Here is a 23,650-nt window from a genome sequence, read left to right as displayed (position 1 = left end):
AGTAAGACAAGGATTGTATGTAATACGAAAGGGAGCCGGGCAGTGGCCATTCCAACATCTCTGAGACCAGCCTGCCGTGCACCTGCTTGGTACCGCACAGTTTGCTAGCTGTAGTATGACACATATGTTCATTCTGTCTCCTAGACTGGCAGCTCCTGAGGGCCACACCTTCTTTCCTACCGCTTCAGTTTCTTCCCAGGTGCTCAATCCAAGGCAAAGATTTACTGCATAAATTCCATTAAATTCACAGAGCAAAAGACGACAGCAGAAAATCACCTCCACATAATAATGATGAAATTTTTAAAAAGCTATTATAACTAAAACTCTATTCACTGATAAGGTGAATGTTGAAATTAACTGCAACTGTAGCCATGATTAATTGTGTATTTCATCATGTCCTAGTTTAATCACATATTTTAAAGTAAATCTTACTTTCTTAACATCTTTTTTGTTTTGAATTACATGTACTATGCTAAGGGCCAAAGTAATTTCTTGGTTCATCAAAATCTCATGGGTTTGATTTTTTAAAAACTAAATAAATTTTAAAAAATACGTGTTTGACAAACAAAAACATAAAGCTATGAACTAGAATTACAACAATCTTTAGGAATGAGTCAAAACCCTCACCCATTATACCAGAATTTCTATAATGAAAAAAAAAGTTTCTAAATATTGTTTTATGACTTTAATGATGCAGAATAAAGGAAAAAGCTCTATCTCATTCACTACTCATTTTGTTTAATTTTACTTTATTGTGAGAACAAAAAAAAGAAATTCCAGATACTTATACCAAAAAGAAAACTCTATTCAAACATAAATTAATCAACTGCAATGCCTCTAGTGCTTTTTAATTTTTATCCCATAGCTAATGCAGAAAGGCAATAAAAATGTAACGGAATGTGGTATTCACCTTGTAATTAAAATTCATAAATTCACAGTATAATGACAAATGTCAGTGGTAGAGTGGTGCCCCCCAGTGGCATAATGACAAATTGCAATACATTGATGGAAAAGTTAGAAACGCTGTGATATGTGTTCTATTTTGTCAAGTTCTTTACCCTAAAAGTGCATATTTTATGAACCTATTCTTACAGGGGCTAATAATAAGTGTCCTACAGACCACCTTAGACTCAGAGTCTACCTAAGTCACTCTTTTTTTTTTGTATTTATTTTTTGAGAGAGAATGAGTGAGAGAGAGAGGGAGAGAGAGAGAGAAGGGGGAGGAGCAGGAAGCATCAACTCCCATATGTGCCTTGACTAGGCAGGCCCAGGGTTTTGAACCAGCGACCTCAGTGTTCCAGGTCGATGTTTTATCCACTGCGCCACCACAGATCAGGCCCCTAAGTCACTCTTTTAATAAGGAATACCAAGGGACTATCTGGTATGTAAAGGTATGCTAGACAGACTTTCTTTATTGTCTCAAAAGGTGAAGGGTGTGTCTGCAAAACAATAAAGGGAGTGTCAGATCTTTTCTGCTCTATTAAGCAAACAGCATTCTTAACATATAAAAATTTTATTTATTTATTTATTTATCCACTAATTTGAGAGAGAGAAGGAGGAAGGAACAGAGAGAGAGAGAGAGAGAGAGAGAGAGGCATCAACTTGTTTCACTTACCATATTCCCCATGTATAAAACGCACCCTTTTTCAAAAAATTTCTAAAAAATGAGTGCATCTTATACAGTGGTTGTAGAAGGCTGAATGTGGCCAATATTATTATGTTGTAGAGGCTCTGATGATGAATGATTCCTTTCTGAGAGATTTTACACTAGAACTTCTGGTACCTAATGATTTGTCAAGTATGCTCAATACTGGATTCATTCATTACATACATCGAGGCTTTGTCTACTACCTTCAACTCACGTCACATGTTTTAAGACTAGTTCAGGCCTGATCGGGTGGTGGCACAGTGGATAGAGCCTCGGACTGGGATGCTGAGGACCCAGGTTGGAAACCCCAAGATTCCCGACTGGAGCACAGGTTCACCTGGCTTGAGCACAGGCTTGCCAGCTTGAGCACAGGGTCACTGGCTTGAGCATGGGATCATAGACATGACCCCATGGTTGCTGGTTTGAGTGCAAGGTCACTGGCTTGAGCAAAGGGGTCACTCACTCTGCTGAAGTCCCCAGGTCAAGGCATGTGAGAGAAAGCAATCAATGAACAAATAAGATGCTGCAATGAAGAATTGATGCTTCTCATCTCTCTCCCTTCCAGCCTGTCCCCCTCTCTTTCCAGCTAAAAAAAAAAAGACTTGTTCTGGCACAGGAAAGGTTACTAACAAATCATTTCCCAATCAACCAGCCCCCACTTCTTCCTCATTCCTTCTTCCTCATTCTCCCTTCCCCTTCTTTTTTTTTTTTTTTTTTTTAAAGTTTTTTTTTTTAAAGTTTTTTTTTAAATTTTATTTTATTTTATTTATTCATTTTTAGAGAGGACAGAGAGAGAGAGAGAGAGAGAGAGAGAGGAGAGAGAGACAGAGAGAGAGAGAGAAGGGAGGAGGAGCTGGAAGCATCCACTCCCATATGTGCCTTGACCAGGCAAGCCCAGGGTTTTGAACCGGCAACCTCAGCATTTCCAGGTCGACGCTTTATCCACTGCGCCACCACAGGTCAGGCCTCCCTTCCCCTTCTTAACACACACACACACACACACACACATACACGCTACATATTACACTGACCCACTAGCTCAAGTCTGTGGCTTTAAAGTTTGGTCTTACATCTTACTACTAATCAACTTTTTAGCCCTCCTGTGAATTCTTTTAAAATTCTTCATATTCCTCAATAGCTGAGGAAACCAAAATTAGATACAGACTTGACAGTTTTACAAGTCCTTGGTTAGATTTAGATTTTACTTTCAATATTTCCATAAAAATTCTCTAGTAAAAATTTATCCTTTTTTTCTAAATGGCTGAAAAAGTATCTCTAGAATTTAAAAGGGAAAAATTCTTCTCAATAGGAGGGTTTTTTTTTCTGTAGCGAGAGAAAGAGGGACAGACAGACAGGAAGGGAGAGAGATGAGAAGCATCAATTCTTTTTTTTTTTTTTCTTTTTTTTTTTTGTATTTTTCTGAAGCTGGAAATGGGGAGAGACAGTCAGACAGACTCCCGCATGCGCCCGACCAGGTTCCACCCGGCACGCCCACCAGGGGAGACGCTCTGCCCACCAGGGGGTGATGCTCTGCCCCTCCGGGGCGTCGCTCTGCCGCAACCAGAGCCACTCTAGCGCCTGGGGCAGAGGCCAAGGAGCCATCCCCAGTGCCCGGGCCATCTTTGCTCCAATGGAGCCTTGGCTGCGGGAGGGGAAGAGAGAGACAGAGAGGAAGGGAGGGGGGGTGGAGAAGCAAATGGGCGCTTCTCCTATGTGCCCTGGCCGGGAATCGAACCCGGGTCCCCCGCACGCCAGGCTGACGCTCTACCGCTGAGCCAACCGGCCAGGGCCAAGCATCAATTCTTTGTTGCAGCACCTTAGCTGTTCATTGATTGCTTTTTCATATGTGCCTTGACTGGAGGGCTCCAGCAAAGCTAGTGGCCCCTTGCTCAAACCAGAGACCTTGGACTCAAGCCAGCAACCTGGTCTTCAAGCCAGTGACCTGTGGGATCAAGCCAGCGACCATGGGATCATATCTATGATCCCACACTCAAGCTAGTAACCCCACGCTCAAGCTGGTGAGCTCGTGCTCAAGCTGGCAACCTCAAGGTTTTGCACCTGGGTCCGCAACATCCCAGGCCAATGCTCTATCCACTGCACCACCACCTGCTCAGGCTGATAGGAGACTTAAAGCATGTTTTAATGACACAGGGAGAGTACTAGCACTGTCACCATTCTTCGTGTAGAAATTTATTGAAAACTATGAATTCTAGATAATTTTTTAAATCCTAGACATAGAGACCATTTTAATGGTTGACTTTTAAAATAAAGTAGTACCATCAGTAACATTTACCTTTATAATTCCTACAAAATATTAAGAAGTAGAAAATTATCACACTGGTTTTTCAAACCCACACTTAAATATCTAATGGGCAAAAGCAGAAAGAATATAGAGTAGCCTTAAAATAGATCATGGGATGGGAATGTGTTTGTTAGTTAAGGTTTGATTTCTTAGATCATTCTTCTGCTTTCTCTTCCTCCTGTATTTCTGATGCACAAGTTTCTTATCCCAACTTCAAATCCAACTAATTTTTCACTGCAGCAAATTCAAACAACTTTACCCATAAAATGAAGATTCATCCTTATATGTAAGATAGGTACAGTTAACAGAATTAAGAGTTTTTCTCTACTATGAACATTTACAGTGTCCAATCAAATCAAAGGAGAAGTAACAAAAGGTTCATCAACATAAGCTAATTTTAGATGGGAGCTCGGTTTGGTGTAAATATCTAATTTGAGGACTATATAACTAGACTTTGAAAAACTTCTCCACAGAAAAGAGGCAAAGAAAATTAATACCATGGTTCCTTTAGTTCTTCCTAGTCACTTCAAATGTGAATTTCCATTTATTTGCATTTTTATAATATTTCTAAAACTGCAGTCGTTATAAACAATGCTTATTCTATCATTCATCAAGAAATCCTAATCAATTTAAGTTGAAGCAATCTCCTAACTGAGATTCTGGTATGCATAAAAATCTTATTTTCACATTATCAACCCTATTTCCCTTCTCTTAGTCATTTGGGTACTTTATTCACCTGCTGAAATGCCTTTAAAAATCTTAAGACACCACTCAAGGAGCTTTTCTATCTCTTACTAAATTCTTTAATGCAAAGAGCAAAGTGAAGGATTGTCCATGTTTTTAATCAGCTAAAGGTTGCACACATGGGCAGCCAAGTCAAGATTTGCAGGAAGGATTTTTACTTACAATTCCTCTCCTTGTTTGGCTTTCTTGTCTGAAACCAGATAGACAGTTCCAAAACTTCCACTGCCAAGTTTCTGTTGAAGCACATATCTTCTTGCAATCAAGGTCTTTGGATGAGTCGAAACAGCTATTGATCCATTCACATACTTAACAGCCTCTTGGAATTTCAGCATTGCTCCAAACGTGAGAGAACTGGTTTCTTTGTTTATAGAAACTTAACATTCAAATTTTCTAGGAGATGGTCAAATTCACCCAAGGAGCGTCAGTCAATGCCTTAAATATGAAGAGTCCAGAGGTCAGGTCTAAAAGATGTTGAACTATTCCCAATAAAAAGTGTAAGTTTTGGGCAGTGATACCTGTACCTTGATTAGTGGATTGAATGACACCATGTTGGTTTACTTGAACAACATGAAAGAAAAATGTTACAAGGTAGAGATACTGAAGATCCCAACGGAAGGGAGTCTTTCACAGGAAGAGTCTTCCCTCATACATCCATATTTGGCAAAACTGAATTACAGCCAAATTGCCCCAAAGTTCTGAGATGTATATATATTTTCCAAACGACAATCTGTTTGTTATATACTCCCCTTTACTTAAAATATATATATATATATTCAAATGTAAGAACATTATCATTTCCTTAACTCTATACATTTGCATCAACTTTTTGTCTTTCTTCCCACCATATATCTATTTTTATTAACAAATATTGAGCTAAGATTAAACCAGAAATGAGCATGATGCTAGTTTCTTCATTTTACTTCTGTGGACTTGACATCATAGTGTCTACATTTCTTAGAATAGATATGGAAAGGGATAAGGATTCAGAATAAATTTTTTCTCATCTTAAGCAAATTCTGATCCAATTTCTAAAGTTTCAATTATACATACTATGTATAGAGTAATCTCCCCGGATTAGAAATAAGAAGTGTCAAAAAAAAAAAAAAGTGTCACAAAAGCAGTTTAAATCTAAAACTGTATTTTAATGTTAGCTGACTATAAATGTGCCATAGGTAAATCTATAATTCCTCATGGAGCTACAAATGTATGACAATTACAAAGGGCAGGATTGTTTCATATGTATGTGCATGGTAAAAATACTTTTTTTTTTCATCAAAATGCAATTTTTTTGTTACTAATCATGAAAAGTAGGTTTCATTTTAAATCTATATGAAAACATGATTTTAAATGGAAGACTCTATGACTGAGAGTTCAGGTTTTTATATTCAACAACTCCAAAACTATAACTAAACCTATTGTATATAATGATAAAACAGGATGTTATCCGTGTAGCTTAGGGTACATGGCCAATAGCCTTCAGAACAGAACATAAACAAGTAAATATTCATTTACAGCAGCAATTTTTCAATTGTTTCCAACTCATGGCACATATAAACAAGTTACTAAAATCCTGTGGTACAACAAAAAATATGCTTTTATGCAGATCTGACAGAAAATAGGTATAATTTTGATTTACAAGAAAAATAATCATAATAGCGATTATTTACCCTTTACTCCAAAGAAACTTTTTTTAAATGTTTTTTTTTATGTTTCTGAAGCTAGAAGCCCCGGCAGTCAGACAGACTCCCGCATGCGCCTGACCTGGATCCACCCAGCATGCCCACCAGGGGGCGATGCTCTGGGTGTTGCTCTGTTGAGGCCGGAGCCATTATAGCACCTGAGGCAGAGGCCATGGAGCCATCCTTAGTGTCCAGGCCAACTTTGCTCCAGTGGAGCCTTGGCTGCGGGAGGGGAAAAGGGAGGTAGAGAGAAAGGAGAGGGGAAAGGGTAGAGAAGCAGATGGGTGCTTCTCCTGTGTGCCCCGACTGGGAATCGAACCTGGGAGTTCCACACGCCGGGCGACGCTCAACTGCTGAGCCAACTGGCCAGGGCCCAAAGTGACTTTTTTAAAAATCAGATGCCTACACGTGTATATAAGGATTTTTGGCACCAAGAATTAACCAATCAGATGTAAACTTATTATGCAGTGTGACCAATAAGATGTAACTCTATTGTATGAACTATATATAGGTTTATGGTTCAAGACAGGTCATTCACACCAGATGGCTATTGTTGTGTTGGCTGGTGTCATTTTTTTATTTGACAATTTAAGAGAAAAGAGGTTAGTGCCCCTGATGAAATATTCAGATATTGCATGTTTTAAAAATTCTTGCAGCATACCAGTTGAGAATTGCTGATGTACAGCATTTTCTTTCTTAAAATAAGGTATTTATTGAAATAAGGCAAGTTTCACCCGATGCCAGTGAGAATGTTAGGTTAGGTAGGTAGGTAGACATGAGCTGGGAGAGAAGAGGCAGTGGAGGGATGAACTGCCCCCACGCATTTCTGGTATACAAGATAAACCTCACCACACCCAGATGATGGTCTGCATTCCCTGATACGGTACCAGTTACAAAGCGATACAAGACAGGAAAATAAGAAGAAGCTAGAAAGAAAAAAAGAGATCGTAATGGGGAAGCCCAGGAAGTAAAGCCCATAAATGCTTAAATTCTGTAACTAAAAGGGGCACTCATTCTCATGAGTGAGTTGCCCACTCAGACCTTCTTGAGTGTATTCCTGCATGACCAATAAACCGTTGCTTTGCTTGCTATACTTTGTGTCTTGACTGAATTCTTGCTCTCAAGCAAGACAATAACGAAGGTTTCATCACTTCACCAGTAACAAGACTAGTAACCAGCTAAGAAAGAGAGGAAGGAAGAAAGGGAGAGAGGGAGGGGGATAATGAGAGAGGGCAGGAGGGAGGGAGGGAAGAAGAAAGAAAGAGAAAGAAAACAAATCACATGAGTGGCTATGTGCTCATACAGGGGTCCCCAAACTACAGCCTGCAGGCTGTATGCGGCCCCCTGAGGCCATTTATCCGGCCCCAGCAGCACTTCCGGAAGGGGCACCTCTTTCATTGGTGGTCAGTGAGAGGAACACTGTATGTGGTGGTCCTCCAATCATCTGAGGGACAGTGACCTGGCCCCCCCTGTGTAAAAAGTTTGGGGACCCCTGTAAGCATTGAGCTGGAACTTCAGAGCTGAGGCCCATATGTCAAAATTCCCAAATAAATAAAAACTTAAGTGGAATTATCAAAGTCACAGAAAGTATCAGTAAAGTCTACTGCTGAAAAAAACAACTGGAGAGCAGGCATCCAAATGGATTTTTTTTTCTTTTTTTCTCTGCTAGCATAAAAGTGAGACTTTCTGGTCAACTTAAGCTGTTAAAAAATGTAGAGATTTACAGCTTCTCAACTGAAAAGGACACTTCAGATCACTCAATAATTATCCTTATTTTAAAGATGAAATAAAAGCCCCTTTATAGCGAAGGATAGAATAGTTCTGAGAAGTCCAGTTTCCCAGAGGCTCCTATTTGTGAATGTTAACCTAGCAGTGTCTAAACAGCCTGGATGAGGCCACAGCATACTTTTAGAAAAGGTTCCCTTTGGCTCAAACTCTCCTTCTGAGCCCTGCGCTCCCTTCCCAGGCCACCATTAGGCCATCAATTCCATTAGTGTCCTCTGTGTAACCAGAAACTGTTTAGATTCTAGAACTAGACCGCACTACCTAGATTCTAGAACTACCTGTTCATTTGTCAAGGTACCTTCGCTCCCACCTCAAAAGGTTGTGAACTAACTTGACAGTCTGAAAAACACACCTTCTTTTCCTTTGTATTCTCAGTGACCAGAGCTGCCTAAGGGGCAGGCAGGCGGGGGGACGACAAGGACTTACAAAATTGGATGGGAACTGTGACAAAGGTAAAAGATTACCACTCTGTACAACTAACCTTTGGAGGTGAAGCTGATCAGGTTGGGGGGAAAAGACAAGGTAAGGTAGTGTTTATCAGAGGTTAAAGCCAAGTAGTTTTCTTCCCGGGTAATGATAAACAGCAAGAAGCAGATTTGACACCAGATTCTGCTAAAGTGGGAATTGAACCTTAAAGGTAAACCTAACCTTAAGGTAAATAAAAACTAACATAACAGTCTCAACTTTTCTTAAATTTACCTTTTTCGCAAAGCGCGTTAACATATGGAGGGGGGCACCAGCAACATTTATTCTCCGGAGAAAGGATTAGATCTGGTAGGTAAGGAGTCGAGGGAAGTGAGGGGGTCGAAGGCTTGAAGGTGCAAGGAGGCGGACCTCGAGCGGGGCAGCCCGAAACCACCGCCTTCCCTGGCGCGGAGGAGCTCGGCGCGCCGGGAGAGCACCTTTCGCATACCTTTCCGGGCCGCGGGCGAGAAGCCGCAGAGCCAGGCTCTGTCCAGAGTTCCGCCCGCAAGCGGGACCCTCGGAGCTCCAGGCTATGGCCCCAAATGTTGGGTACCGTTGCCAGGGAGACAAAGCAGGGCATGCTGGGAAGTCGGGGAGGCGGCACTAAGCTCCATCGGGGCGGAAGTGTGCTTGGACTCAAGTAGGAGGGGAAAAGAAAACAAGCGCGGCCAGTCCAGCTTATCTAACCCGATAGCAGCCATATAAAAGGCTGGGCGCGCACTGCTCAACCTTCCTTAGCGACCTAGCGGCGGAGCGCCCGAAGCCCGGCGCAGTCTGATGCTACTGCTACACGGAATCCGGCTTCCCAGTGACGTCTCCCGCGGACTTCCTGTCCTCGCTCTCAGGTGAGGGTGCTTCCGCTTCTAGTGCTCGCTGGGCTCCCGGGGGCTCCCAGTGGAGGGGCAGGTCCCGTGGGAGGAAGGACCAGGTGGCCTGTGCTGCTGGTCCGGGTCGAGGGTTATGAGGGCCTAGGTGGGGCGATGTGTGAAGGCCTTGTTTGAGGACTTAGATCAAAGACTTCTGTGCGCCTTTCTCCTATCCTGCATGCATTTGTCGAACAACTGTGCAAGGTCCTGTAATTAGCTTAGGATGAGTTTATTCGGGCTCTGAGGGCATAAACTTTACAAGACACACCACTAACCAAATAAGTATTCTACAGGATAAGGTGCTGAGACAGGGCCAAGAGATGAAGTGAGTCAGACGCAGAATGGTAAGGGGATACCCAAAAACTCTGTAACCAAGATAAATTTTAATGCAGTAGCTTTAAAAATCAAAATTAATCTGCCTGACCAGGCGGTGACGCAGTGGATAGAGCATCGGACTGGGATGCCAAGGACCCAGGTTCGAGACCCCAAGGTCGCCAGCTTGAGTGTGGCTCATCTGGTTTGAGCAAAACTCACCAGCTTGGAACCAAGGTTGCTGGCTCGAGAAGGGGTTACTCGGTCTGCTGAAGGCCCGTGGTCAAGGCACATATGAGAAGTCAATCAAGGAACAACTAAAGTGTCGCAATGCACAACGACAAACTAATAATCGATGCTTCTCATCTCTCCGTTCCTGTCTATCTGTCCCTGTCTATCCCTCTCTCTGACTCTCTTTCTGTCTCTGTTAAAAAAAAAAAATCAAAATTAATGTCAAGAAAAAAAAAAGAAAACCCATGCTGGACCAAAATCTCACAATTTTGTAATAGTACCGTGCTGAGCCATTTTGAAGCCTAAGGCCAAAGGAAAAACTAGTGACACTGATTCTGTGACTTAAGTTAGGTATTGAAGAATATTGTCGGTAACTGGGACAGGTATGCAAAGACAAGATGAGAAGAACCTCTGGTTGGGGTAAAACTGGACAGTGAGGTTCCTCGATGCATGAAAACTTTCCTTACTCAAAACTATGCTGGTTAAGATGGGACCACAAGCCAATGCCTGAAAGAAGTTCCCAGACTCTGATTTTCAAAAAAGAAAATCTGGATTCATATCATTGACCCTACATACTTTAACTAACTGAAGCGCAATGCTTTCTGATTTAATAATTATGAGATTGAGAAGGATATCATTTTTATGGTTTTTGACTTTTGATTTTGACCCCACAAAACAAATGTTCTGTGTTGTAAGATGGTGACTATCTCAATATCAAAGTTAACAAGTTCTATACTAGTGTATCAGTAATGGATTTTAATTGATTTTCCTTTAGAATCATCAGCAACCTCATTCAGATCCAAAGATCAAGAAGCTCCATGAAACCATTCAATCTGTACCTTGTAACATACAGGGAAAACAATAAAAAATGAAAGAGCATTCAGCTAGTTAGTTTTGCCTGATGATCCAGAGAAGAATTGCGATGCTGACATCTAATATGTGGGATTTAAAGAGTTCTTAATAACATTTGCTGTTGATTTGATGGTGCTGGAAACAATGACTTGGTCCCCTGTCACCAGCATCTATTGAAAGTGCGTTCTATTGTTTTAAACAGGCAATTCTTCAGACAGTCATCATGGGTGTCCGAGGACTAATGAGTTTTGTGGAAGACCATAGTTATGAGTTATTCGCTGATTTGAAGTTGCGAAACACAAAAATTATCATTGATGGCTATGCTCTCTTCCACCAGCTTTGCTTCAACTCAAATTTGGAGCTCCGGTATGGAGGGGACTACGATTCTTTTGCAGATGTTGTACAAAAGTTCTTTGAATCGCTGTTTTCTTGTAATATATGTCCGTATGTTGTATTAGATGGAGGATGTGACATTTCAGATAAAAAGCTTACAACTTTGAAGGATAGAGCTAGAGAAAAGATCCAGACGGCCCATTCCCTTTCTGTCGGTGGGGGTGGGTATGTATGTCCTTTACTCATCCGGGAAGTGTTTATACAGGTATTGATCAAGCTGCAGGTATGTTTTGTCCAGTGCTTTTCAGAAGCAGATCGGGACATTATGACACTGGCTAATCATTGGAATTGCCCTGTGTTATCATCGGATAGTGACTTTTGCGTTTTTGACCTGAAAGCTGGGTTTTGCCCACTGAATAGCTTTCAGTGGAGAAACGTGAACACCGTTAAGGGCACACGAGACTCCTATATCCCTGCTAAATGGTTTTCCCTTGATGGACTCTGCCGTTACTTCAGTAATATGAATAAGGCTCTACTACCTCTCTTTGCGGTGCTTTGTGGAAACGACCATATCAATCTTCCCATCATGGAGACATTCTTAAGTAAAGTACGGGCTCCTCCCGGAGCTGCCAGCTCTACGGGCAGGAGATGCCACCGAGTTCTGGGGCTTCTGACTTGGTTGTCTCGTTTTGCTGACCCTGCTGAAGCACTAGATAATGTTCTGAAGCATCTCCCAAAAAAGAATCGAGAAAATGTTAAAGAGCTTCTCTGTTGTTCCATGGAAGAATACCAGCAGTCGCAGGTGAAGCTGCAGCACTTCTTCCAACGTGGTACTTATGACTGTCCAGAGGCCTTGGGTCTGGGTTTACCGGAATGGGTCCTAGTGGCTTTGGCCAAAGGTCAGCTATCTCCTTTCATCAGCGATGCTTTGGTGCTAAGACGGACCATTCTCCACACACAAGTGGAAAACATGCAGCAACCAAATGCCCACAGAATAGCTCTGCCCATCCGGCAAGTCATTTATGGGCTTCTTTTGAATGTTTCTCCACATCTGGAAAACGTGTCCTTCAATGCATTGCCTCCTCGGCCTCCAGCTTTCAGCGAAGTGGAAAGGATTCATAAAAACATCCAAACATCAGTTGTTGATGCAGTAGCACCGCCCAAGGATCATTCTGACTTAAGCAAATTGACTGAGGTAAGTGTTTGTAACACTAATGGAATCTCTGTAAAGCACCGTACAGGTTACAAAGTGCTTTCACGTAGATTTCCTCTCCACATGACAAACTGGGGTAGGTTGCCATGCTGCCCCCACTTCATAGCTGAGAAAGCCAGGGCGCAGGATGGGAACTGAATGATACCTCAGCCAGGCAGGGTCGGTGCCAGGACTCACGCGCAGATCTCTCAGCTCCACATCTGCCCTTTCACTGTGGTTCAGTAGTCTGTGCTAGCTCTGTGATTATTACTACTGTGTTGTTACGAGCTATTAATACAATGGAGTTCTGTGGCTAAAGAAACAGGAAAATATTCTGAGCTACAAAAAAAAAATAGCGGGCCTAACAGCATTGATTATAGGCATAGCTAACAATAGCCTGCATCAGGTTTCAATGAACAAGATTAAAACTGATGCTCGGGTCTCATTTTTCATTTTTATTGCTGAGGACCATTTTTAAGGCTTTCGATTTGTGGCATCATGGTAATTTACTTAGTTTGATCATGAAAATGTGACTCTTAACTTATGTAAGTGGCTGCTTAAACCTCAGCTACACAGACCAATTCCCTTTTCAAGGGTAAAATAAAAAAAACAAAAAACCTCCTATTGATCCCAGTGTTCAATTTGTTTTTCATATTCTATATTAAAAATTACAAATAAATATGAAACTGTTCATGCTAACACAATTAAATTTACAAATTAAATACAGATAAATTTACAATACCAATTTCAGTGCTCACTGGGGGTTATTCTTAGATCCAACTAAACACTCAGATTCACAAGGCTCACAGATCACTGTTGGTGCCAGTCTACTCAAGCATGTAGGACAGTAGTCGTAGCTTCCCAGCAGGGTTCTCCTGTCCGGGAGAGACCTTGCAGCATTCTACGTCATTGGTTCTCCACTGGGGATGAAGTTGCCCCCCAGGGGACGTTTGGCAATGTCTGGAGACACTTTTTTTTTTTTTCTGAAGCTGGAAACGGGGAGAGACAGTCAGACAGACTCCCGCATGTGCCCGACCGGGATCCACCCAGCACGCCCACCAGGGGCGACACTCTGCCCACCAGGGGGCAATGCTCTGCCCCTCCGGGGCGTCGCTCTGCGGCAACCAGAGCCACTCTAGCGCCTGGGGCTGAGGCCAAGGAGCCATCCCCAGCGCCCGGGCCATCTTTGCTTCAATGGAGCCTTGGCTGCAGGAGGGGAAGAGAGAGACAGAGAGGAAGGAGGGGGGGGGTGGAGAAGCAGATGGGCGCTTCTCCTATGTGCCCTGGCCGGGAATCAAACCCGGGTCCCCCGCACGCCAGGCTGACGCTCTACCGCTGAGCCAACCGGCCAGGGCCTGGAGACACTTTTGATTGTGGGGAGGTTTGAGGAAGGGGTTTCTACTGGCATCTAGCAGGTAGAGGCCAAGGATGCTGCTAAAACATCTTACATTACACAGGACAGTCCATTATCTGGCTCAGAATGTCGGTAATGCCAGTCCTGGCCTGCATGGCCTCCCATTATTGACAGCTCAGGCAGGAGGATAGGAGATTCCCATCGGGCAGGTACAGGACCCTCCTTGGCAATGGGGAAGGGACTGCTCATGGGACGGGGTTTCTTTTGGGGGTGATGAAATGTTCTAGAATTAGTGATGGTTGCACAAGTTTACAAATATACAAAAACCTCTTTAAAACGGTGAATTTTATGACTTGAATTCTCAAAGAAAAGTCTCACTGGCCTCCTTATCCACAGGACCCAACCTTTCTTGTAACAATTCCATAGACGTGGCTGGCTTCCAAGGTCCCTCAAGGGACATGCTTAATTACAAGTCATTGTGTTCAGGGAAGCCCATGACATGGTGTCCCCATCTGATGTTTTATTTATATTCAAGTCTAGATTCAGTTTTACAAGTCATTTTTACCATGCCATGGAACACAGATAACTATCACATTGCATAAGTTTGTTCATATAAAGTTGAGCGTAAGTCAAGTTCCAAACAGAAGGGATTTATTAAAACTTTACCCACAGCATAAAGCGTTGACCTGGAATGCTGAGGTTGCCGGTTCAAAACCCTGGGCTTGCCCGGTCAAGGCACATATGGGAGTTGAAGCTTCCTGCTCCTCCCCCCTTCTCTCTCTCTCTCTCTCTCTCTCTCTCTCTCTCTCTCCTTTAAAACGAATAAATAAATAAATATTAAAAAAAAAAAACTTTACCCACAGCAATAAAATTGAAATTAGCAACATTTTAAAGGATGGTGCTTTGCTGAAATTACATTTCTATTCATAACATAAATGGTGCTGTGTTGGAGGGTTTTTAATAAACATGTCTTTGTTGAGAATAATTGATGTACAATGAAGTGCTTGTATTTAAAGTGTGTACATTTATGAGTTTTGAGGTTTACATCTGTGTATCCATCCTGCAATTAAAATGACTGTATCCAGCACCCCTAAAAGTTCCCTCTTGCCTCTTTGCAATTCATCCCTTCCTGAGTATCTATATACAGCAGAGTGCAGATAATCGTGCAGCTTGATGAATTTTCACCAAGTTGACACTTCCGTGTACGGAACACCCAGATAAAGACTCATTATCAGCACCCCAGAGGCCTTCCCTAGTGTCTGGTTCTAGCCACACCCTCTCCTATGCACGGTAATCACTATCCTGACCTCTAAAAACATTAACTAGTTTTAACTGTTTTTGTATTTTATTAAAATGGAATCATACGGTATGAATTCTTTTACCTGGCTTCATTTATTCAATACGATGATGTATTCATTCCTATCACTCTGAGTAGTTGTAGAAAATTCATTTCTCATTGCTCTACATTTTTACAATTTGAGAATATGCCAAAATTGGTTTTTCCATTGTATATCTGATGAGCATTTGGGGAGTTGGCAGTTTGGGCTATTTGAATAGTGCTATGAACATTCTAGTACACATTATTTAGTGAAAATACAAACATCTCTATTGCACATATAACTAGGAGCAGAATTGCTGGGTTACAGGATACACAGCTTGGAAGATATATGCCAATGGTCTCATAAAGTGGTTTTAGCAATTAATATTTCTACCAGCAAGCTTATGACAGTTCCTCTCACTTTACACCCTTGCTGATACCTGGTATTTTCTGTCCTTTTAAAAAATTTTAGCGGTTCTGTAGTGGCATCATGTAGCCAATTTTAGTGGGTGTTAATTTGCATTGCCCTGATGACTGTTTAGAGCACCTTTCCATGTCTTCATTGACCATTCTGTTATGTGAGTTTCTGTTCAGTTTTTTGCTCACTTTTCTGTTTTGTTGTTGTTGTCTTTATATATATATATATATACCAAGTCCTTTGCTAAATAACATGTATTGTGGGGAATAGCCTTTCCCATTCTGTGGATTTTTAGTTTTAATTTAATTTTTTTTTTTAATTTTAGATTTTATTTATTCATTTTTAGAAAGGGAGAGAGAGAGAAGCAGGGGAGGAGCAGGAAGCATCACTCCCATATGTGCCTTGACCAGGCAAGCCCAGGGTTTCGAACCGGCGACCTCAGTGCTCCAGGTCGATGCCTTATGTGGATCGTCTTTTAACTCTAGTATGTTTTGATGAATAGAAGTTCTTTATATAGATTAATTTAAATTTTTATTATTGATGGTTATTATTTTGTGACTTAATTTACTATCTACTTTAAGGTCAAGAAAATATATATTTTTCATATTTAGATTACAATCTATCTGGAATTGATTTGTTTTTGTACAGTGACATAGGGATGAGGACACTTTTTTCCACGTGAAAACCCAGTTGAGTCACTGAATGTGACAGGTTGATTATACTCCTTGCTAAGGGGAGATGACAAGTGTTCTCATCACTTAACTGAATTCAAAGTAAGGTGAAATTTTAGTTCACTCTCTATGCAGTGATATTATTTGGCTTTCCCTTGGAGTAAACTAATCAATTCTGTTTTTAGCTCAGTTTTGTTAGCTCTAATTAACCCATAATTCTAAATGGTATCAGGTGCAAATGTGATTCCAGATAAAGTATAGAAACTCTGAGAGTATCTATTAAATTTTTATTTATATTGTTGACAGAGACAGAGAGTCAGAGGAGAGAGGGACAGATAGACAGGAAGGGAGAGAGATGAGAAGCATAAATTCTTCATTGTGGCACCTTAGTTGTTCAATGATTGCTTTCTCATATGTGCCTTGACTGGGAGGCTATAGTAGAATGAGTGACCCCTTGCTCAAGCCAGCGACCTTGGGCTCAAGTCAGTGACATTGGGCTTCAAGCCAGCAACCTTTAGGAGAGACCATGGGTCATGTCTATGATCCCACACTCGAGCCAGCGACCCTGCGCTCAAGCTAGCAACTTTGGGGTTTGGAACCTGGGTCCTCCGCGTCCCAGTCCGACACTCTATCCACTGCGCCACCACCTGGGTAGGCCATTTTGTTTTCCTTAACATGATGCTGTAATAATACTTTATTTGCTTTGTGCTAGCTATTATAATAGAAACTTCATTCACTCTCTCATTTAATTCCCACAGCAACCACATAGTATTGTCATTTTGGTAATGTTAGTTGCCGGGGAGAGCACCACTCAAGTTAACCAACAAGAGGATAATCGTAAGGAGAAATGCAAATGGACCGTGCTTGGGCTGTAAGGCAGTGCCAAGACCAGCCTCTCTCTAGACACCTCTACCCCTGTGGCAGCGTCCTGTGCAGGCTGTGCTTTCCTTTCCCCTGGGAGTTGTCACAGGGGATAAAACCTCACCAGATGGAAGGGCTGTGAGCAGAGTAATTCCCCTTTTGGAAGAGGCTAAGGTCTTGTGGATCCATTGGGACACTCTGTGTAACACATTATTATAATGCCCAGTCAGATGATCAGACTGACTATAGAAAAGCTCGGAAACTTGCCCGAGGCTGTAGAATTAGTGAGGGGCAGAATATCTCTCAAATCACACTCGGCTTTGTAAGTTTTAGGTTGGCTAGAGAATTCAGTAATTTAAGCATTATATGTCATTAAAGAATTCATGTATTTTTCTTAGCCTTTACTTGGTGTGTTTTTCTCATTTAGATTAAAAGAATAGTTTTTGTTTTGCTTTAAGTAGTTAATGTTACTTCCCAAAGGGGTGATTAGTTATCCTGTTCTTTACATATTTGTAATTAAAAACATTTTATCACCATATTAAATTATTAAAACCAGTGCTTATAAATCATTGATTTAATGCTGTCATGCACTGATGATGAAATCATCCTGTCAATTTTGAAATGTTTTATTTCAGGATAACACCTTATTCTCAGCTAATAGGTGTTTGGTGCTAAGAAATGTGTCAGACTATCTCATCCTTTCTGAAAGTTAAGAAATAAATCCTTTTCTGGCTGCATGCAGACACTAGTAATACACCCATATTTTTCTCTTACAGTTTGATTGTCAAGTCCCTTTGAAGGTACCCTTTTAATCATCCCGATTTCCTCATCTGTAAAAGTATGTGACTTGTAAGGTCTCTATGGTTCTTAAGTCTTAAGATTCATTAAGGTAAAATTATTTCAACAAGGAGCCCAAAGCCCTCCTAGCCGTTTGCTTCCTTTTATTTGAAGTGAACTCTGTGAAACATGGAGTAAAAGGGAGTGCATTGTGTTATTGCAAGCATGATGCAGGGAGTCCTTAAATATCCCCATCTCCCTTGAATATACCTCTCACCTCTAAGTAGCCACCCTGGGAATATCCCTGTGGAGGGAAACACAGAGACAATAAAACATTCAACTGGGGGACCTCCCAGAACAGAGAACTGGGATACGCCACAGGGGCACATGGAATGGGAACTGTCTGATAAGCCACGAGGGCGCATGTCACCTAAGTTTCTTCTGGTGGTGACCAGTATAGGCATCCCGGAGAAGGTGGGGCCTAAATATTCGCTGCTGAGTCAGGGTTTGGTTGAGGATAGATCATTGTTTCTCCAATGCAGATTCCCTCACCTACAAGCCCTCACGTTTACTGAATCCAAATGTAGGGTGTGGGACTAGATGAGTGCATTTTTAACACGCTTCCCAAGTACCGTGAGGATGCCCAACCAGCCTACACGGAGAATAGAATGACATGAGCAAGGGCTGTTTGGCAGCAGACAGTACATCCATCCACTCAGTCAGCTATATTAACTGCCTTATTAATGTTGGAAATTCTTTGAGTGTGGCTGAATTTTTTACACAGGAAGAAAAGAGCCCAACACAGCAATTTCATTTGTATTAAAGTCTCTTCATACTAGAGGTGGGGGAGACATACCCCAAAGTAACTTGCAAGGTGTTTGGTATGTATTTCCAGCTCTCCTTGGCTAGACGGCAGACACTTTTGTTAGAAACGCTGAAGGTGAAGCAGAGCGTCCTGGACCCAATCCCTCCTTCTCTGAAGCTGCCCATTGCTGTCAGTTGCTACTGGCTGCAGCACGCGGAGGCCAAGGCAAAAGTACATCATCTACAAGCCTTACTGCTGGGCATGCTGATGGGGCCCTTGCATGCCATAATCAACAACCCTGGTAGGTATCTGGACATTCCAGAAGTGTCTTTTTGCATGTTACTTACACATAAATTTTTTTTTTAAAGAATATTCTTGGATAATCTACTCCTATCAGTTATATCAGAACTTAGAAATGGAGGCACCAATATATTATTCATTGGAAGATATTCTTGAGGACTTCCACGTGCCAGGCTCAGTGCTGGAGGGTTTGCCTTCAAGGGCACAGCAGTGAAATGTGCGGATACTGCCTAATCCCACCTGCTCTGTGAACCCAACGCTGACCTCTGAAGTGTGACAGCGTGATGTCAGTTGCATATATTTTATATTCCACCTCTCCTGTCCCTGTCAGTACAGCAGCAACATCATCACTAGAAACTTACTTGAAATTGCCCACTGGTGAAACTTCTGAAGACCATGCAACCACAGCAAACATCCATGCGTGTGCTGTTTCTTTCCTTTCCTCTTTCTCCACCGTCAGTTTCCACTGCCTTATAAGGAGTAACAGTAGTAGTAACTCCTCTTTCTATTAAAGCAACAGGCTTTGAGGCAATGTAATCAGCACTTCGATCCTCTCGTGGGATAATTCTCCTTAAAGATTATGAATGTTGTAACACTGCATTCAAAACGTGTACCAGTTAACATCCTCTGGAACAGTATTATCTAATATAACTACTAGCCAGATTTCACGTGCTCAGTAGCCATGTGTTGCTAAGACAGCACAGATATAGAACATTTCCATCCCAGCAGGAAGTCCTACTGGCTATTGCTGCTCTGAAGTTAACTCTTTAAAATAAATTAAATGAAATAATGAACCAGCATAGACTCCAAGAAAGCCCAAGTGTGACAGTAGGTGTCAGGAGGGACTGTTGTTATATGCCAACTTAATGCAGAGTAAGGCCTATTAATGGTTAAGACACTAAAAGTTTAGGGGTGTCACCTCATTGAATAATATAGTTTATGAAAACTCTCACGGCACAAGCTATTAAATTTTTACCCGAGTCCAACAGGAGGGGCATGTCAAGGGTCTGTTTCTTCTCTTTTAGGAATTGTGGACCCGGCACCCAGGCATGCTCAGTGCCTTACTGCTCCCTAATGGGTAAAAGGTGGGCCTCCTTTCTGTTACTACCTTCAGGTTGGTCCAGGCGTCGTTTTATGCGCCCCCGCTCAAGCTGCAGGTTACAGCTGCACACACAGCTATCTTCATTTCCTCTTGCGCCTTGATCTTCTTATGTGAAGAAGTGATCATCTGCCACATTCTCTCAGTCATACTATTGTTTTCCTCCCATAAAACAGAAGTTACAATTTGCTTTGAACACCTGGGCTGTTTCTTCAAATGTGCTATAGCACAGAGGTCTCCATGAAGGGCAGTTTGGTGAGATGAGAATAAAGAGAATGATATTTAATAGCAGTTTATATTTCTCAGAGACAGATTTAGGGTTTAGAGAGTTTCATGCAGCTATGTTTAAAGTCTCATGGTAGACCAGTGGAAGAAATTTTAAGGAAAAAATACTTTGGGGTTGAATAAACTTAGGTTGTCATTATAAAGGCTTTTCGGTATAATATTTCAATTTATACAGCAAGGTTTTTACATTGGTGTTAAACGAGTAAAGAGCCAGAAAAGCATTTTGATTATGTAAATAAACGTTTTCTTTATGGCATGTGAGGTATTCTGTCTGGAGAAACAGACAAGCTGATACAGCGTGTTGAAATTGCCCACTGGTGAAATACAGCCCTCGGGGTGTTTCTTTGTCTAGAGAAGAAAGATCTGCAGAAGGATGGTGCTAAGATGTTGTGTGAAGAGTTGCAGAGACGGAAGGAGCAGGCGCGGCAGGGCAGGAGGCTGGAGTTAGACACAGCTCACGTCTTCTGTCAGTGGCAGTGCTGTCTGCAGATGGGGATGTACCTCAATCAGCTGCTGTCCACGCCTCTCCCAGAGCCAGACCTGACCCGGTAAGCACGGGAAACCAGTGTTCAGATGGCGGCACATGGAAGCAAACACTTTCATTCACATTTAAAGCAAAGAAGGTACTTATTAAAATTAATCTTAGTGTAATTGGTCTTGGAACACTATTAAAGCTCATGAGCTGGAAACAGGAAAATATAATTTCCATATGCCCAAAGAAAATTTCCAGGGTTAGATCAAATTTTTAAAAATCAGTCCCAAAGTAAAAGTTAAAAAAAAAATAAAAGCAGTTGGTAGGATATAATTTGTTTCCTCACTTACATCTGTTCAAATATTATTTTGTAAAAGCCTTTTCTGATCATATTACTCTCCAGTCACTGTAGTCCTATTATTCTTTTGTATTTCATCATTTCTTACTACTTGGCATACTGTTCGTTCATTCATTCATTCATTTAATCAAATATTTATTAAATACCTACTCTGATCTATCGTGTAATAAACAAAACATAAAAAAAAAATCTCTGTTCTCATGGAGGTTTTATTCTAGTAAGATGACTATTAGATGCTTAAGTGGACTTTAAGGTTTTCATTTAGCCAGACAAGTGTGGAAGGGAGAGGCAGCCTGTATGCCAGGAAGTGATGCTAATGTTTGATTATGGAGTTTAAGCAGGGTAAGAAAGAAGTGAGGGCAGCAGTGTGGCCCAGTGAGAAAGTGGTGGGACCAATGATGGATTGGACATCCTATTGACACGTCATTTCTTCCTTTAATAATTAGGTCATTCTTGACTGGATCCTCTCTAGTTACCAGAAATCCCTTTAAAACAAAACAGGATAAGTTAAAAAATAAAACAGGATAAACAAGATCAGACAGTCCTCTTAATGATTTCAGCAGGGCTCTTCTTGATCCCAGCACTCCTGACTGAGGCCTTTTAAATGGTTTTACTCTGATTGATACCTCAACCACAATTTCTAAGGTACCAGCTGATCAACTCTTACAGTAAGCTATACAGCAGGCGTCCCCAAACTACGTCCCCTGCGGGCCGCATGCAGCCCCCTGAGGCCATTTATCCGGCCCCCCGCCGCCGCACTTCCAGAAGGGGCACCTCTTTCATTGGTGGTCAGTGAGAGGAGTACTGTATGTGGCGGCCCTCCAATGGTCTGAGGGACACTGAACTGGCCCCCTGTGTAAAAAGTTTGGGGACCCCTGCTATACAGTATTATTAAATTTGTGGCTTCCATTTAATCCTTGTATCTGTGAAGTAGTTTTTAGCCCAAGGTAAATGATGACCTTGCAAATGATGTCATTAATTTTCTTATTTCTTTTTTAAAATTGAATTTATTGGGGTGACACTGGTTAATAAAATTATATAGGTTTCAGGTATACAATTCTATAATAACTTCATCTGTATATTGTATGGTGTGTTCACCACCTCAAGTCAAGTCTCCTTCCAAAACTTTCTCTTATTTTAACAGACTACCCGTTTGGTTTATTAAAGGCATTTTTAATTCCTTTTCCTTGAAGTGTTAAGAGGCCTGCTCAACTTTGGGCTAGTTGCAGAACCAGCATACATCCGTCGTTGAATTCGATGTTAAAGAGATCGCCAGCCAAGAAGTAATCTTGTCCTCAGTTCCTTCATTCTTGAAGGAACAAATTTAAGTAATTTTAATAATTTTATAGACGTGCTCTGAGTGTGTAGATGCATTCACTGAAGCCATGTTAATGATGGTTGTCCCAGTGCACTGACCCTCTACTTTAACACCTTTCTCTCTCTCTCCCCTGTTGAACAGATTGTATAGTGGAAGCCTGGTGCATGGACTATGCCAACAGCTGTTAACATCAACCTCTGTAGAAAGTCTCCTGAGCATGTGTCCCCAGGCAAAGCAACTTTATGAACAGATGTTCAATGCCACAAGGTCATATGCCCCAGCTGAAGTATTCCTAGCACAGGTTAAATCGAATTCCAAAAAAAAAAGGCCAAAGAAAAAACGTACCAGCTGGCCAAAAAGTCGAGTGGGAACCATCTCAGACAAGAGATGTTGGTATGAGTTAAACAATCGGTTTGGGCCATTGATGCTTGAAAACGCAGAGGAACATACTGAGGCCTCAAAGCTTGACTAAACTCAGTCTGCAACCAGATGTGTAATTCTTACTAAAATTTTTGTTATCTGTCTTGAAATATTTTTTTTTTCATTAGAACTAACCTGTTAGGGAATAAATATTGCAATAGGTAATCTTTGAATTTCACCGTATTTTTTATTCTGCTTTAAATAAATACAACCTGATTTAAGAAACTTCTGTATTCCTTCCACATACGTACTGGAAAGCATATTTGTACTTCTCGTGTTCCATTTCTTTAATAATAAAAATCTATAACCTTTAAATTGCAGCAACTCAGTCAGCTATGTTTCAAAAAGAAGTCCTACCTCAATCATTCTCTGTAAGTAGAACCTGGGTTATTATTTCATTTTACAAGTGTTCCCTCTTTATGAACCTTGGAAAACAGAAGTCAGGATGCCAGACAGAAAACGAATACCTTTAAGTACTTAGTAAATGAGACCATCGCAGAGTTGATGAACACTTGACATATGCTCCAGGTTTTAAAACAGAGGTTGAAACCCAAATGGTTCCAACAAAAGAAGAAACAGCATCCTGAGCTGCTAGAGACAGAGGAGGAAACGCTAGGAAGAAATTAAGATATTAGAGAGAGATGCAGCAATACCAGAATCTACGACAGGTTTGACTCATGAATGGGATGTGAAACTGATGAGTCATAACCAGCATTTTAATGGCAAATATCCGATATGCACATCATAGGTGAGATGGCTGTACAGAGCATTTCTTACTATGGACT

The 23,650-nt window shown here is 41.5% G+C and overlaps 3 protein-coding genes across 10 annotated transcripts in view; 1 reads left to right on the top strand and 2 right to left on the bottom strand.

Moving 5' to 3' along the window:
- NEK11 (NIMA related kinase 11) overlaps positions 1-9,203 on the bottom strand; it is a 275,610-nt gene extending 266,407 nt beyond the window's left edge. The window contains exons 1-2 of one of the 4 annotated variants that reach the window (XM_066245120.1): positions 9,072-9,203; positions 4,857-5,126 (exon numbers count right to left, since the gene is read on the bottom strand). In XM_066245120.1, coding sequence (XP_066101217.1) covers positions 4,857-5,026 — 170 coding nt within the window. In that variant the 5' untranslated portion in view covers positions 5,027-5,126; positions 9,072-9,203. Of the gene's footprint in view, positions 1-4,856; positions 5,127-8,857 lie in introns of all 4 variants that reach the window. The other 3 variants (XM_066245119.1, XM_066245121.1, XM_066245122.1) reach the window with 3 other exon arrangements.
- Positions 9,204-9,231: 28 nt separating this feature from the next.
- Positions 9,232-20,663, top strand: ASTE1 (asteroid homolog 1). The gene is made up of 5 exons (XM_066245123.1): positions 9,232-9,468; positions 11,087-12,412; positions 18,704-18,914; positions 19,939-19,998; positions 20,650-20,663. The coding sequence occupies exons 2-4, from the start codon at positions 11,108-11,110 to the stop codon at positions 19,986-19,988; spliced, it is 1,566 nt and encodes a 521-aa protein (XP_066101220.1). The 5' UTR covers positions 9,232-9,468; positions 11,087-11,107; the 3' UTR covers positions 19,989-19,998; positions 20,650-20,663.
- Positions 20,294-23,650, bottom strand: part of ATP2C1 (ATPase secretory pathway Ca2+ transporting 1) — a 158,367-nt gene continuing 155,010 nt past the window's right edge. For all 5 annotated transcript variants that reach the window (XM_066245113.1, XM_066245112.1, XM_066245116.1 and 2 more), the window contains one exon: positions 20,294-20,837. In XM_066245113.1, coding sequence (XP_066101210.1) covers positions 20,742-20,837 — 96 coding nt within the window. In that variant the 3' untranslated portion in view covers positions 20,294-20,741. The remainder of the gene's footprint in view (positions 20,838-23,650) is intronic.

The sequence above is a fragment of the Saccopteryx bilineata genome, chromosome 10 (genome assembly GCF_036850765.1).
Source record: "Saccopteryx bilineata isolate mSacBil1 chromosome 10, mSacBil1_pri_phased_curated, whole genome shotgun sequence".
Taxonomy (NCBI): domain Eukaryota; kingdom Metazoa; phylum Chordata; class Mammalia; order Chiroptera; family Emballonuridae; genus Saccopteryx; species Saccopteryx bilineata.
Note: the sequence above shows the minus strand (reverse complement) of the source record. Positions and strands in the feature narration are given on the sequence as shown.

Bases quoted from the DNA above. Each gene is read 5' to 3' on its own strand.
- ASTE1 (XM_066245123.1), top strand. From the start codon at position 11,108: ATGGGTGTCCGAGGACTAATGAGTTTTGTGGAAGACCATAGTTATGAG. The intron at 12,413-18,703 runs GTAAGTGTTTGT...ATGTATTTCCAG, and splicing joins ACTTAAGCAAATTGACTGAG to CTCTCCTTGGCTAGACGGCA. The intron at 18,915-19,938 runs GTAGGTATCTGG...CTTCTCTTTTAG, and splicing joins TGCCATAATCAACAACCCTG to GAATTGTGGACCCGGCACCC.